Here is a 16,008-nt window from a genome sequence, read left to right as displayed (position 1 = left end):
AGTCCTGGGTGTCCTTAGGTACTTACCTTGTCGAAGATGGCCAGTCAGTCTGAATACTATGAGGAGGAAGTGCAGGAATACTTACCTTATAGCGATGATTTCTTTGACGCAGTTGAGGATTCGATCTACCGGGTGGTTAATGAAGTAGTGGGTCCGATGGAGCAGCGTCTCTCGGATAGGATAGTGCAGGAATGCAACAGATTGGCGGCAGCACGTGGCAGTGCGGCGCCGGCCCCTGGGCAGCTTCCAGACGGGGCCCCTTCCCCCCCCCTAAAAAGCAGCGTCCTGATGGAGTGGATGCGGACGCCTTTGCGCGCCTTAAGACGGCGTTTTTGGCGAAGACGGCCCCAAGTGCTCCCCTTCTCCCAGCGAGTGACCCACTTCAGGATACTCCAGACCCCCCATCCCCGGCGACAGATAATGATACCCAAGGGGATACTGATGATGAGGCGGATTCTTCCCGTCCTTGGCGGCCGGCTCCGGCGACCACTTCGGCGGCGCCTGAGGAGGATGCTGATATGCTGAACCCAGATGAGATAATGCATCCCCGGTCTTCAGCTTGGGTCCCAGGGGATAAAGTTGTCAGGTTCCTTGCCAACCGTTTGCGTAAACCTCTGGAGAAAGAGGCGCGGAGTTGTTTGAGGGCGGAATGCCCACGTCCCTCCTTGCCAGACAAAATCGCGCATACGCCGGAATTAGACTCCAAAATGGCTACGTTCCTAGCAAAATTTGTAAAGGATCCCCGTAAGGGTATTGATAGATCGTGGCAGTCCTGTCAGGACAAGCTCCTTGACGCCGTCGGCCCCACTGCAAAAATCCTGGACATGGCGGAGGAGGCTAAGGTAACGGGCTCCACTATTTCGCCTGAAGTCTTATCTAATTGACGTCATTTTTATGGGCAATGCAAATTGTGCTCTTTCAACGGAGCGTCGCTGCTCCTTGTTGATAAAATTGGACCCCAAACTTGGGGATTTAGCTTCTTCTGAGGCCGGAGCTGTTGCTCAGGGGGGCCTTTTTGGAGAACCGTTTGTTAAAGAACTGGGGAAGTTTGTCTCTACCTTTACCTCCTTGGACAAGGCCCAGTCGGGTATTAAGAGAGTGTTTACCCAGCGGGTTTTCCGCAGGGTCGGTCGAGGCAGGGGCCGCTCGTCCGGCCGCGGATTCCAGCAAAACCCTCAAAGGGGACAAGGCTCTGGCCGTGGTCAGTATAATTCCACCGAAAACTACACCAACTTTTATCCAACGCGAGGACAGCGTTTCAAGGGCCGTGGAGGATACAAGTCCAATTCCGGAGGCGGAACTTCAAACGGTAAGTGTCCTCCCCGCATGTCAGTTGAGGATAGGGGGGCGATTGGCATGCTTCAGACAGGCTTGGGCGGAGATAACGTCCGATGCATGGGTCCTGCAGACGATTCGAGGCTTTCATGTGGAATTTATGGGCAATCCTCGTCAGGTCACGCGGCCGTGTCCACTACAGTTCAGCCTTCAGGACGCACGGTTGATCGAAGAGGTTGCCGAATTGCTTCGCAAAGGCGCCATTTGTCGCACAACTTTGCATCCTCACGGTTTCCTCAGCAATATATTCCTTGTGGACAAAGTAGACGGAGGTCGTCGTCCGGTAATCAACCTCAAGGAGTTCAACGCGTGGTTGGTGTATCGCCATTTCAAAATGGAGGGAATTCACCTCTTGCGAGATCTCCTGCGCCCTTCCGATTGGATGGCGCGTCTGGATTTAAAAGACGCCTACCTCGTGGTTCCCGTGCATCCGCCCCATCGACGATTCCTTCAGTTTCGTTGGGGGGGCTTGGTATACGAATTCACGGCCCTTCCGTTCGGGCTTTCCTCGGCACCTTGGTGTTTCACCAAAGTGCTTCGTCCCGCGGTAGAGTTTCTCCGAGCGCGGGGTATACGCATGATCGTCTATTTGGACGACCTTCTTCTGATGGCTCAGTCTCCCCAACTCTTGGTGATGCAACTCCAGCAAACCGTTTCTCTGCTCCAGAGCCTAGGGTTTGTTATCGACACGAAGAAATCGATACTTCAACCCTCTCAGTCAGTCACCTTCCTGGGGTTTGTGGTAGACTCCGTTCAAGCAACCCTGAGTCTTCCATCTCGCAAGATGGAGAAAATGCGGCACGAACTACGCCGCACGGTGTCCACGCCCACCATTTCCTTGCGTCAGCTTGCCAGAATCGTAGGCCTCCTGTCGTCCTCGATCCAGGCGATTTTTCCGGGCCCCTTGCACTATCGGGCACTGCAGCGTCAAAAGGCCTACCACCTCAGACGGGGTCACTCATACGATTACGTGGTGCCACTTTCGGCGAAGCCAAAGAGGAAATTCTCTGGTGGCTTACTCATATGGAGGCATGGAACGGTCTGGCGATTTTCGGATCCGTTCCAGACTTGGTCATCGAGTCCGACGCCAGCAAACTGGGATGGGGTGCTCGATGCAGGGATTTTTCCACCGGAGGTGTTTGGTCAGCAGACGAGCGGGATTTTCACATCAATTGCTTGGAACTGCTCGCTGGCTCTTTCGCAGTGCGCTGTTGGACCAAGGACAGGGTGCAGTCTTGTGTCCTTCTGAAGATCGACAGCATCTCCGCGGTCCGTTATGTCAATCGGTTGGGAGGGCCCCGTTCTCGGGCGCTGGCCAACCTGGCAAAAGATTTTTGGGGCTACTGCCTGGAGCATCATATATCGGTGACAGCGGAATATCTCCCGGGCCAGCACAATCAGGTAGCGGATTGGCACTCCCGTCATCTCTACGACTCCAGCCTCTGGAAGCTGGATGTTCCGATCTTCCAATGGTTGCACAACCTCTGGGGACCGTTTTCAGCGGATCTTTTTGCCTCCTGTCTGGACAATCAAGTGCCCAGATTCTTCAGTTGGAGGCCGGATCCAATGGCTCTGGCCACGGATGCCTTCCTCCAGGACTGGAGAGAGGAGAACGGATATGCATTTCCACCGTTCTCAATGATCATGAGGACGACGGGCCAGATCCGGCGTCAATGCGCACAGGTGATGCTGATAACCCCCCTTTGGAGATCTCCAGTCTGGTTTCCAGTTCTTCTGGAACTTTCCTGGGATTCTCCAATCCTACTCCCCCTGTATCCTCAGCTTCTTCAGAACCCGGAAGGGGATCTTCATCACCTGATCACACAGGGGACACTCCGGGTCATGGCGTGGCGTCTTTCAGGCGACGATGGTCGTTGCCGGGACTTTCGGGAGAGGCTGAGGCCCTCCTGTCAAAGGCATGGGCAGACAGTACCACGAAACGTTATAGATCCTCGTGGTCACGTTGGGTTCGTTGGTGTCTTCGACGGGGTCTGGATCCCGTGGTCGCAGGAATCGTTCCCCTCTTAAATTTTTTCGCCGATTTGGCGTCGGAGGGCTTGGCTTATCGCTCCATTAATGCTATCAGATCGGCGGTTTCCGCTGGCCACGAGCCTCTGAACAGAGCACCTATTGGGGAACACCCAATAGTCTGCAGACTTCTACGGAGCGTGCGGTTGTCGTTACCCCCGGAACCTCGCTATTCTGTCCTTTGGGACGTCAACAGGGTATTGAATCTGTTTCTTTCCTGTCAGCCTAATCGGTACCTTTCTCTGAAAGAATTGTCTTCCAAGCTTGCTATGCTTCTCTGCTTGATCTCCTGCAGGAGAGTTTCCGATGTTCGCGCGCTTGATGTCTCTGCGCGTGTTTTTTCCCCAGAGGGGGTCGTTTTTACGATTGGACGCAGAACTAAGTCCAACTCACGAACAATAACGTACCCGGCTTTCCGGGACTCTCCCAAACTATGTGTGGTAGACTGTTTGAAGACATATGAGGATTTGACGCAGGAACTCCGCCCGCCAGGCGAACGGCAACTCTTGATAGCTCTCAAGAAGCCACACAAGGCAGTCTCTTCTCCCACCATTGCTAGGTGGGTGCGATGGGTTATGCAAGAGGCTGGCATTGATACTAAACAGTTTGGTGCCCATTCTGCCAGGGGCGCTATGGCCTCGAAGGCTTTCGCGCTCGGTGCGCGTTTGGAGGATTTAATGCGTGCAGCGGACTGGTCGTCAGACTCCACCTTTAAGAGGTTTTATTTTAAACCGGTTCTTAATGTGGCACAGTTAGTGGTAAGTAAGCTTTGAACTAGCATAATCCGAAGCCTCCGGTCCTGACATAGAATCGGAATTTGCCTAGTGTTATGACGGTAAGTTCCAATTCTATTAAGGACACGGAGGCGAGGATTATCCCGCCCGGGGCACCCTTGGTGCAAACCCCCCCGTATGGGAGTAAGTAAGTTTTTTTCTTTGACACTGGTTGGCGAAAACGCTTGCTTTGCTTGCTGTCTATCTGGTGACCATTGCATAATACGCTCCATATGGTTCGTACAGTTCTCACGTCCCTGTTTGGTTTCTTTCAGGGAATGATGGATCCAAACAAGACCAATAAGAAGATGGCGTGCCTTGCGCGAGGAAAGAGGAGGAGAGAGAGCTGACAGAGGACTTTGGATGGTGTCACAGAAATAGTTGATGGACTAATTTACTATGTTATCTCCCTGGTTGTAGGGAGTTGTAGTTATTTGTATGGTTTTTTACTCTGATATTTACGAATCTCTCTGGCTGCTGTCTGTTTCTGATAAGTAATAAAGCGAAGAGAGATAGCATAATCCTCGCCTCCGTGTCCTTAATAGAATTGGAACTTACCGTCATAACACTAGGCAAATTCCGATTGTTGCTTTGTAAAAGGGTTAGTGCTTTGTCTCTGTTTTAAGTATGAGTCCGACATGTCTGCTTTGTCCGCGTAATGATTTGCCAGTTTGTCTGTGAACTCTTGAGTAATGGGATGAGCTGCTTCTAGGCAATTTGGTATACGAAATTCATTGAGAATGTTATAGAATTCTTTATTGGCATATTTAGCGTTTTGAATTCTGTCTGAATAGTATATTTTCTTTGCTTTATTGATAGTTGATTTGTACAATCTGTTACTTTTCTGTAAACAAAGTTTGTCTTGGTTGGCGCTTGTTTTGAGCCAGGCACGTTGCAGCTTTCCAATTTGTTGTTTTCTCTATCTCTCCTAGGTACATGCTTTGTTTTGTTCAGTTGTGTGGGTTTTAGTGGTATAAGGATATCAAAAGCTTCCTGTAGCCACTCGTATAGTTTAACAGAATTTTTTTTCTAGATCTCTACTGGATGTTGTGTTTCTAAGTGTTACAAATTGAGTTGGTTCCACGGCCGATAAGTAGATGCACTTAACATGGTTTTAGGTGTGTGTTTTATGTTTGAAGGCAAGCAAATGGTGGTCTGACCATGTGACTGGAAGTCATTGTTTGATAGGTAACTAGTTCTCTATTAGCAAAAATGACATCTAGGATGTGTCCAGCGATGTATGTGGGTTCATGGAAGATCTGATGCAGGTTCAGTGCTTCTAGGCAAGCGATGATTGTTTTGTAGTGGGGCAAATTTGGTTTGTCATACCAAATGCTGAGGTCACCCGAAACGCATAGGTTGGAGTGTAGTGTTATTAGGTTCGAAACCGTGTCTAGAAGTGCGTCTGGGAAAGTTGCTTTGCTAGGTGGAGGTCTGTAAAGGAGCAGGAAGTTACAGGAGGAAGACTGTGTAGGATTGCATCTGGTGAAAAGGGCCTCACAATCTTTTATAGAGACGTCGTCAACTTTGGTGATATGTAATGTTTGCCTGAACCCAGCAGCTATGCCACCTCCTTTCTTGCCTATACGATTTCGGGTGATCATTTGATACCCTAGAAGAACTGCTTCATGCAGGAGTGGGGCTATATCATCTCCCAAGCATGATTCAATAATGAATAGTATGTCTGGTTTCGCGTCAGTGAGAAGGTCGTGGATATGATGTTTGTTCTTAGAGAGCGACCGAGCATTTATTAGTAGACAGTTTAGAGAATGTGCTTTGGAGATAGTGTGGCTTTGTTTTGTAGAAGAGTGAGCAGTATTTTGTGGGCTTGCAGCTGGTGTTTCCTTAGTGTTTGTATTGGGTATATGAGGATAGCAATCCTGTAGCTTTCCCGTATTGTGTTCCTAGCCCAGTAGGCTAAGAAGGTATTTTGATGGGTCGGCGTGCGTTGGTGGTGGAGACACTGTTTACATGTGAATGTAGTACTGTAGATTCACATGCTCCCACCCTCCTCCCCGGACACCTATGGTCGTTGCAGCTCTTAACTATAATTTCATATGCATGGACATTTCTTAACTTGAACTTACTTATACTGCATTTTCGTCCTCTTGCTTGAAAACAATCTGGCAATGGAGTCGATGTCCATGTGCTCTATTACCAAGAGGAGGAGTTTCAACACTAGATGACAGGAGTATGCAAAGCATGTGAATCTACAGCACTACATGCCAAGAACAGATGCTTGCAGGGTAAGTAACATAATCCTTGTCAGAAGTGGCAGGTTGTCGCACAGACAAGATAGGGTAAATGCATGCATTTGACACTGCTGACTAAACCATTTGAATAGTGTCCCCAGCTTGATGAACACAATACAATTCAAACAAGTGAATCTATAAAACGTGCCAGTGCTGGATAATCCTTATCAGAGGCAAGTACATTTTTGTTCTCCAGTATTATCACTTTAAAGAATATTGGTAAATAAAAGTAGAAAAACTTCCCCGCTCCTCTTTTTTTTGTCTTTTTATCTCCCGAAACCAGTTTGCGCTTAACGATCAATGCCTATTGTTTGCAGGCTGTAATACAGAATCCTTTCAGCAATGGCGGTAGCCCAGCAACGGACACAAGTAGTGGGGAGGCACGATTTGCTTATTTTCCAGCTTCCACTGTGGGAGATGCCACAGCAGTGTCTGTACAGACTACAGATCAATCACTGGCTCAAGCAGGAGGTGAGACTTGACACCAGCTGTTTAAATATTTGTTTTGCAGTAAATATTGTTTAGGCAACTTTGATAACCTATTTAATTATAAAGCATATAAAAAATATGTTCTGTTTTTGTTTGTAATTTGGTGATCCCAAGTTGAAGTAGTGGATTAGTAAACTGCATAAAACTTAAGAGCCAGTTCCCTGTAAAATAATCAATTTTCTCTCTAACCATCTGGTTTGTAGCATGTTTGGGCCAACTACATCTAATGTTGTGTTTGAAAATATGCAACTCGTTTTTCTTATAAATCTTTTTCGGGTGTTTGTGAAGTGACTATATTGGTCATGCTTTCAGAAAGCTTTCAGAAGCTGTTTCTTGATCCTTTGTCAAAAAGCTGAACATACAAGAGGACTGTGTATTAGGGGACATGTTGAGTATGAGATGCAAATGACTCTTAAAGGAACTTTAAGAGTTTCCTTTTCAGTTTTGTCCCTCTTGTTCAAAGATTGCAATTTCAGCCTATCATAGCATGTGCAGCTTATGCTTACAGAGGGATCACGATAAAAGTTCTGAAGCAACCTTTTCATTGAAGGAAATTGTTCAGCAATGAAGAGATAGTTGTTGGTCTTTTTATTCCACAGTGATACAAAATTCTATACTCGGGAGGACCAACATATAGGCAGAAGCTAAGTCCCTCGATCAGTAGTACTCAAAGTTCTGTTTTTGTTGTTCACAAGTGGCCACTGTGACTTTATTGGAAAATAGTCCTTTAGTGAAAACCTGTAAATACACTACTTGAACTTACAGGCACACACTTAACCTAAACACTGCTATAAATGAGTAAGAAAAGATGCCTAAATGGGTCAAGCAATACTCAACTTTATTCTCTAGTTCATTACTGCTTTCTCTCAACTTTAGGTGGCAAGTGTACTGCTTTTCAATCCCTACACATCATGTGATCTATAGCAGCACATGATGTGAATGGAAAAATGTTATTTATCACAATTGCTGTGGAGCTTTTAGCATTGGAGATTCACACACAGCCATCCCACTGACGAGAAACCAGTACAGTAAATTCAAGCTCACACTTTAGTCCACCAACAGCATTATATTGATGGTGAGAAATCCATCGTGTAAAATGGTGTCAGTGGCCGTATGCATTATGGGTTTCAAGGCGCTTGACCAGAAGTCGTTCTATGCATAGATGAAGCCAAAACAAAATCCTGAAGAAAATCAATTTATTATCCTAACCAAACACTAGATGACAGGAGGCACCTAGAAGCGTGTACAGCGTCAGAAGTTGCAAACTGATTGTTACATTTAAGTAACATGTAAGGCATGGTAAATAATTTAATTACCGGGACTTAATTTGATACAGAAACATAATAAAACAGCTCAGTAAATAAGAGGCAGAATCCGTGGTATTAGAGGTTCGGAATGGGCTTTATTCCAATGGTCGATTATAATCGGTTGCTCCAAGTTCCATCACCACGGAGGTTCAGGAAGTGAAGTACATACTTTATTGACAAGAAATGACTTTTATAGAACATACATTACAATGAAACAAATGCGGTAGGCGTAACAATTGATAAGGAAGATGATAATTCACATGCGTAACCGAAAATGGGCGTAATGAGGAGTAAAAAGGAACATAATTGGTTATGATGTCATATATAGGTGGATCTATAAGATTATACTTGGCATAGATGCGCGCGCAGCAGCATGACGTGTGATTGACGTGCAACTAGGGGGTGAAGGGGACTTGACATTTAGCTCTACATGTGGAGACAAGAAGTCTGGGGGGTCAAGTCAACCTAATCCCAAATCATATCTAACATCCTATGTTTAAAGAACTATGTTATCCACAAAGGAAGGACTCTTGGACAAAATCTATTCTATACTGACTGTGTGTGCGTGCACAAGCGTCTAAGTGTCTATATGAGATGCAAGGGGCAGAAACCTTCCATGGTAACAGGGCTATGAATTACTTGCATGAGGACAGAGAGGCCGGGCCCTTTGCTCGGTAGCTGAAGGAAATGTTTACCTAAACCACTAGACAGGAATGCATCGGCTGAGGAGCGAAGCAGATAACTCGAAGGTGAAATACAGTTTTTGGCAGGCAGACAAACCGGCCGAGGCAGGCACCGTTAGCCGCACAGGGAGTAGGACAAAGTTCATGGATACAGATGCGAGCTCAAGCTGAAGCTGTCAGAGGCAGAGAGTAGAGAAAAGCTTGATGGCAGAATCGGGCCTACTCGCCTGAACTGCAAAATGGAGTAACTGAGCCATATAAAGTCGATGGCCTTTCGTACTTAAGAATCGAATATCCAGCCCATTCATGGCGGATCTGACAGAGGACATGTTGACGGTGGACGCACATGTGTTTGCGTCTTCAGAACTAGAACTGGAGGGAACATACATGTACTTGTGATTCATACATGGAACCGTTGGGGTCCAAGATAGGGGACATAACTGATCAGAAAAATCCATATTTCCACACTAAGTTGGGATCTACAGTGTTTTCAGTTTGATCCAATAAGTATTTGAACAATTCTTGTCTTTTGAGAAATGCTTCGACATAGAGATAAGATGGCTGTTTTCTTGCCACTTCACTTGCAGATATGCTGGAAACTGAGTGAATGTAGTTCGTGGGGCTGCAGGTACATATGCTCTGCAGACTCCTGCTATGCAGTGTTTGGGTCGGACGATTGCAGTTCGTTTTTGTTAGAAGATGTCTTTGAGTCACTAGGTGTAAAGTGGCTCCTCCCTTAGCTGGCAATACACATGGGCATTGACTCCATTACTAGATTGTTTTTCTCCCCCATCTAGTTCGGACATATATGAACGATGATCCCAGACTCCACATTAATTTCTTCGGGCCTGCACAGTCGAATTCTCTTCCAGGGTATCCTCATCAATAGTCATAAGCACTAGAATATTCCTGCCCATGCGCGGGACCCCGGAAACATAATCATATATGTGACCTACATATGTGTATGTATATGTATGTATGTATATATATATATATATATATATATATATATATATATATATACACACCCCCCTTTCACAACCAGAGCTGAATAATGCTGTAAGGACTCCCCTGTATATTATAAATAATATATCTAATATAAACAATATATCATAAAAACAGGGATGAGCTAGCTTTCTAGCCTTTCTAGGTTGTAGTTTTCTGCAATGCAGCCTGTGAGCTGTCAATGCTTTCAGTCCTATCTGAGGTTTTGGGCTAAATGCTAAGCATTAAAACAGTTTTCAAACCTACTTTGCTGTTGATATATATATAGATATATATAGATATATATATATATATATATATATATATATATATATATATATATATATATATATATATATATATATATATATATATATATATATATATATATATATATATATATATATATATATATATCTATATTTAGGACCGTGTTTCCATAGGAAATCTGCAACATTCTCTTTTGAATAACTTTGGCGCCGATTGACGAATCATCGCGAAATTTTCAAAATAAGTGGGGTGCTCCGCTCCTTCCCTGAAAGTCTCGGGGGGGGGGGGGGATTCGTCAAGCGGGGGCTGAGAAAAAGGGGGGGTCCCAAAACGCGTTTTCCCCATGCATTTTCCCATAGGACCTTTAGTCCAAGCTGCAGCCCGAACGGCTGAACAGAATTACTTGAAATTTGGCAGAGAGGTAGTCCTCAGGTCAGGGATGTGCCTTTTGCAGGTCTGGTGTAAATCTGTTCAGTATTTCCTGAGAAAATAGCATTTAAATCAATATGTATTTGTATAGGCGCACTCCGAGCGCGTACCGTAAGCTTACCGTACGCGCACGCTGCCGTGCGCAATTCTGATTGGTTGTTAGATCTTAGTAAACATTCGAATCGGTCGAAACCAGGAAGTGTCGGCCACCATTTTGTCTCTCGCAGTCTGAGGGGGTGAAAAACAAAGGTGGATAACGTGAAAAGGGGGCAGGCTGGACAGTTCCTGACCCCCTAGCCTTGATCAGGGGGTCCCAGAAGGGCCCAGAAGGGCCCCCAAGGGCAAAAATGTATTTTAATTTTTTTACGAAAAATCGCAGAGTGCGCGTAGCGTACGCGCACGGTAGAAACGGAAAAATTCCGTGAACTACGTAACGTGGGCGCGCCATGTCAGCGAAGCACACCGCACGCCCACAGCGCGCGCACGGTGAAAAAACTTTAAATAAATACATAATTTAGCATTTAACCCCTTCGCTGCTAGGCCTTTTCCCCTCCTGTGCTAAGCCCTTTTTGGGCTATTTGAGGTAGTGCGCGCTTAGGCCCCTGTAACTTTTTGACCACATTAGGTATCCACGCCAAATTTGCGTCCTTTTCTTCCAACATCTTGGGGATTCTAAAGGTACCCAGGGTTTGTGGATTCTCCTAGAGGGTTCCCAGAAATTAGTCAAAATACAGCAATTTTTTTTTTTTTTTGTGAAAAATGTGAAAAACGGGCTGCAAATGAAAGCTTCTGGGTTTTTCTCTGCAAATGGTATCAAAAAAGGGTTTGTGGGGCTGAAATCACAATTTCTCCAGCTTTTAGGGAATGACAGACTTTTGTTAGAAAACCAACATTTTTTACACAGTTTTGGCATTTTTCTGGGACATACCCTATTTTTGCTATTTTTTGTGCTTTCAACCTCCTTCCAGTTAACGGTAGAAAAGGGTAACAAAACAATAATGGATCCTGGAAAGCTATACATTTTTGAAAAGTAGACAAAATTCTGAATTCAGCAAGGGGTCATTTGCGTAGATCCATCAAGGTTTCTTTATAGAAATTTACAGGCAAATATAGGAAAAATTAAAAATTTGTTGAAAAAAGCAGCCTCTTGAGTCAACGTTTTTACCTGTAACTTCTTCGAATTATGACATCTCTTTGAAAGCAATGTACCGTTACATCCGGTAGACCTTCCTGGTTGTGGGGACATGTAGGACTTGTAGGTTCACCAAGAGCCCAACGAACCCAGAGTAGAAAAATGAGCAGCATTTTGTAATGTTTTTTTTTTTTGGTCCGGGTATATAGCAATTATTGTGGGAAAATGTATACTTGGAAAAATCGGTATGAAAGTCACCTATGTATTTCTGAAATGGGAACAAATTACAGAGTTCAGAAACAGTGCATATTTGCACATTTTCGAAATTGGGAATACTCATATTTGCATGACAATTATTGGTCATTTTTCAAAATGACTTTTTTTTTACACAATGTCTTTCATTTGGAAGGGAGAAATGCATCAAAAATCAATAGGTAATAACAGTTGCTTTACAAATTTGAACTACCCTAAGTCTCCCGAGAAAAATGGTACCTCACTTGTGTGGGTAGGCATAGTGCCCACGACAGGAAGTGACTCAAAACCTAAGGTGAACACACCACATTTTCACACTGAAAATTTACACTTTTTTTGCAAAGAGTCTAGCTGTAGTTTTTGAACCCTAGCCCTGCCGGCAGCTAGGGAAACCTAGCAAACCTATACATTTTTGAAAACTAGACACCCAGGGGAATCCAGGATGGGGTGACTTGACTGCCTCCCACCATGGTCTGTTACCCAGAATCCCTTGCAAACGTAAAAAATTGACCAAAAAAACACATTTTCCCCACATTTCTGTGATGGAAAGTTCTGGAATCTGCGTGGATCCACAAATTTCCACCCACCCCGCGTTCTCCAAAGTCCTACGAGAAAAATGGTACCTCACTTGTGCGGGTCGGCCTAGTGCCCGCGGCAGGAAACGGCGCAAAACGCAACGTGGTTTTGCAGTGAAAAATGACCCTTTTTTTGGCAAAGTGACTAGCTGTAGATTTTGTACCCTAGCCCTGCCGGCACCTAGGGAAACCTAGCAAACCTATACATTTCTGAAAACTAGACACCCAGGGGAATCCAGGATGGGGTGACTTGACTGCCTCCCACCATGGTCTGTTACCCAGAATCCCTTGCAAACGTAAAAAATTGACCAAAAAAACACATTTTCCCCACATTTCTGTGATGGAAAGTTCTGGAATCTGCGTGGATCCACAAATTTCCACCCACCCCGCGTTCTCCAAAGTCCTACGAGAAAAATGGTACCTCACTTGTGCGGGTCGGCCTAGTGCCCGCGGCAGGAAACGGCGCAAAACGCAACGTGGTTTTGCAGTGAAAAATGACCCTTTTTTTGGCAAAGTGACTAGCTGTAGATTTTGTACCCTAGCCCTGCCGGCACCTAGGGAAACCTAGCAAACCTATACATTTCTGAAAACTAGACACCCAGGGGAATCCAGGATGGGGTGACTTGACTGCCTCCCACCATGGTCTGTTACCCAGAATCCCTTGCAAACGTAAAAAATTGACAAAAAAAACCACATTTTCCCCACATTTCTGTGATGGAAAGTTCTGGAATCTGCGTGGAGCCACAAATTTCCACCCACCCCGCGTTCCCCAAAGTCCTACGAGAAAAATGGTACCTCACTTGTGCGGGTCGGCCTAGTGCCCGCGACAGGAAACGGCGCAAAACGCAACGTGGTTTTGCAGTGAAAAATGACCCTTTTTTTGGCAAAGTGACTAGCTGTAGATTTTGTACCCTAGCCCTGCCGGCACCTAGGGAAACCTAGCAAACCTATACATTTCTGAAAACTAGACACCCAGGGGAATCCAGGATGGGGTGACTTGACTGCCTCCCACCATGGTCTGTTACCCAGAATCCCTTGCAAACGTAAAAAATTGACAAAAAAAACACATTTTCCCCACATTTCTGTGATGGAAAGTTCTGGAATCTGCGTGGATCCACAAATTTCCACCCACCCCGCGTTCCCCAAAGTCCTACGAGAAAAATGGTACCTCACTTGTGCGGGTCGGCCTAGTGCCCGCGACAGGAAACGGCGCAAAACGCAACGTGGTTTTGGAGTGAAAAATGACCCTTTTTTTGGCAAAGTGACTAGCTGTAGATTTTGTACCCTAGCCCTGCCGGCACCTAGGGAAACCTAGCAAACCTATACATTTCTGAAAACTAGACACCCAGGGGAATCCAGGATGGGGTGACTTGACTGCCTCCCACCATGGTCTGTTACCCAGAATCCCTTGCAAACGTAAAAAATTGACAAAAAAAACACATTTTCCCCACATTTCTGTGATGGAAAGTTCTGGAATCTGCGTGGATCCACAAATTTCCACCCACCCCGCGTTCCCCAAAGTCCTACGAGAAAAATGGTACCTCACTTGTGCGGGTCGGCCTAGTGCCCGCGACAGGAAACGGCGCAAAACGCAACGTGGTTTTGGAGTGAAAAATGACCCTTTTTTTGGCAAAGTGACTAGCTGTAGATTTTGTACCCTAGCCCTGCCGGCACCTAGGGAAACCTAGCAAACCTATACATTTCTGAAAACTAGACACCCAGGGGAATCCAGGATGGGGTGACTTGACTGCCTCCCACCATGGTCTGTTACCCAGAATCCCTTGCAAACGTAAAAAATTGACCAAAAAAACACATTTTCCCCACATTTCTGTGATGGAAAGTTCTGGAATCTGCGTGGATCCACAAATTTCCACCCACCCCGCGTTCCCCAAAGTCCTACGAGAAAAATGGTACCTCACTTGTGCGGGTCGGCCTAGTGCCCGCGACAGGAAACGGCGCAAAACGCAACGTGGTTTTGGAGTGAAAAATGACCCTTTTTTTGGCAAAGTGACTAGCTGTAGATTTTGTACCCTAGCCCTGCCGGCACCTAGGGAAACCTAGCAAACCTATACATTTCTGAAAACTAGACACCCAGGGGAATCCAGGATGGGGTGACTTGACTGCCTCCCACCATGGTCTGTTACCCAGAATCCCTTGCAAACGTAAAAAATTGACAAAAAAAACACATTTTCCCCACATTTCTGTGATGGAAAGTTCTGGAATCTGCGTGGATCCACAAATTTCCACCCACCCCGCGTTCCCCAAAGTCCTACCAGAAAAATGGTACCTCACTTGTGCGGGTCGGCCTAGTGCCCGCGACAGGAAACGGCGCAAAACGCAACGTGGTTTTGGAGTGAAAAATGACCCTTTTTTTGGCAAAGTGACTAGCTGTAGATTTTGTACCCTAGCCCTGCCGGCACCTAGGGAAACCTAGCAAACCTATACATTTCTGAAAACTAGACACCCAGGGGAATCCAGGATGGGGTGACTTGACTGCCTCCCACCATGGTCTGTTACCCAGAATCCCTTGCAAACGTAAAAAATTGACAAAAAAAACACATTTTCCCCACATTTCTGTGATGGAAAGTTCTGAAATCTGCGTGGATCCACAAATTTCCACCCACCCCGCGTTCCCCTAAGTCCTACGAGAAAAATGGTACCTCACTTGTGCGGGTTGGCCTAGTGCCCGCGACAGGAAACGGCGCAAAACGCAACGTGGTTTTGGAGTGAAAAATGACCCTTTTTTTGGCAAAGTGACTAGCTGTAGATTTTGTACCCTAGCCCTGCCGGCACCTAGGGAAACCTAGCAAACCTATACATTTCTGAAAACTAGACACCCAGGGGAATCCAGGATGGGGTGACTTGACTGCCTCCCACCATGGTCTGTTACCCAGAATCCCTTGCAAACGTAAAAAATTGACAAAAAAAACACATTTTCCCCACATTTCTGTGATGGAAAGTTCTGGAATCTGCGTGGATCCACAAATTTCCACCCACCCTGCGTTCCCCAAAGTCCTACGAGAAAAATGGTACCTCACTTGTGCGGGTCGGCTTAGTGCCCGCGACAGGAAACGGCGCAAAACGCAACGTGGTTTTGCAGTGAAAAATGACCCTTTTTTTGGCAAAGTGACTAGCTGTAGATTTTGTACCCTAGCCCTGCCGGCACCTAGGGAAACCTAGCAAACCCAGGCATTTTTGAAAACTAGACACCCGGCGGCTTCCAGGGAGGTATGGCTTGCGTGGATCCCCCAACGTTTCCTTACCCAGAATCCCCTGCAAACCTCAAATTTTGCTCAAAAAATCACTTTTTTCACACATTTTGGGGTGGGAAAGTAGTGGCATCACCGGGCTTACACAAATTTACCACCACCCAGCGTTCCCCCAGGTCTCCCGGTAAAAATGGTGCCTCACTTGTGTGGGAGGCCCAAGTACCCGCGGCAGGCAAGGGCCCCAAACGTAGTGATGCGACATCAAGATGGCCTATCGCCAAACCACCTGG

The 16,008-nt window shown here is 46.0% G+C and overlaps 1 protein-coding gene across 3 annotated transcripts in view; it reads left to right on the top strand.

The window, feature by feature from the left end:
- USF2 (upstream transcription factor 2, c-fos interacting) overlaps positions 1 to 16,008 on the top strand; it is a 297,619-nt gene that overhangs the window by 95,652 nt on the left and 185,959 nt on the right. For all 3 annotated transcript variants that reach the window (XM_085615849.1, XM_085615850.1, XM_085615851.1), the window contains exon 5: positions 6,706 to 6,859. In XM_085615849.1, coding sequence (XP_085471975.1) covers positions 6,706 to 6,859 — 154 coding nt within the window. The remainder of the gene's footprint in view (positions 1 to 6,705; positions 6,860 to 16,008) is intronic.

This window comes from Triturus cristatus, chromosome 7, assembly GCF_964204655.1.
Source record: "Triturus cristatus chromosome 7, aTriCri1.1, whole genome shotgun sequence".
Taxonomy (NCBI): Eukaryota; Metazoa; Chordata; class Amphibia; order Caudata; family Salamandridae; genus Triturus; species Triturus cristatus.
Note: the sequence above shows the minus strand (reverse complement) of the source record. Positions and strands in the feature narration are given on the sequence as shown.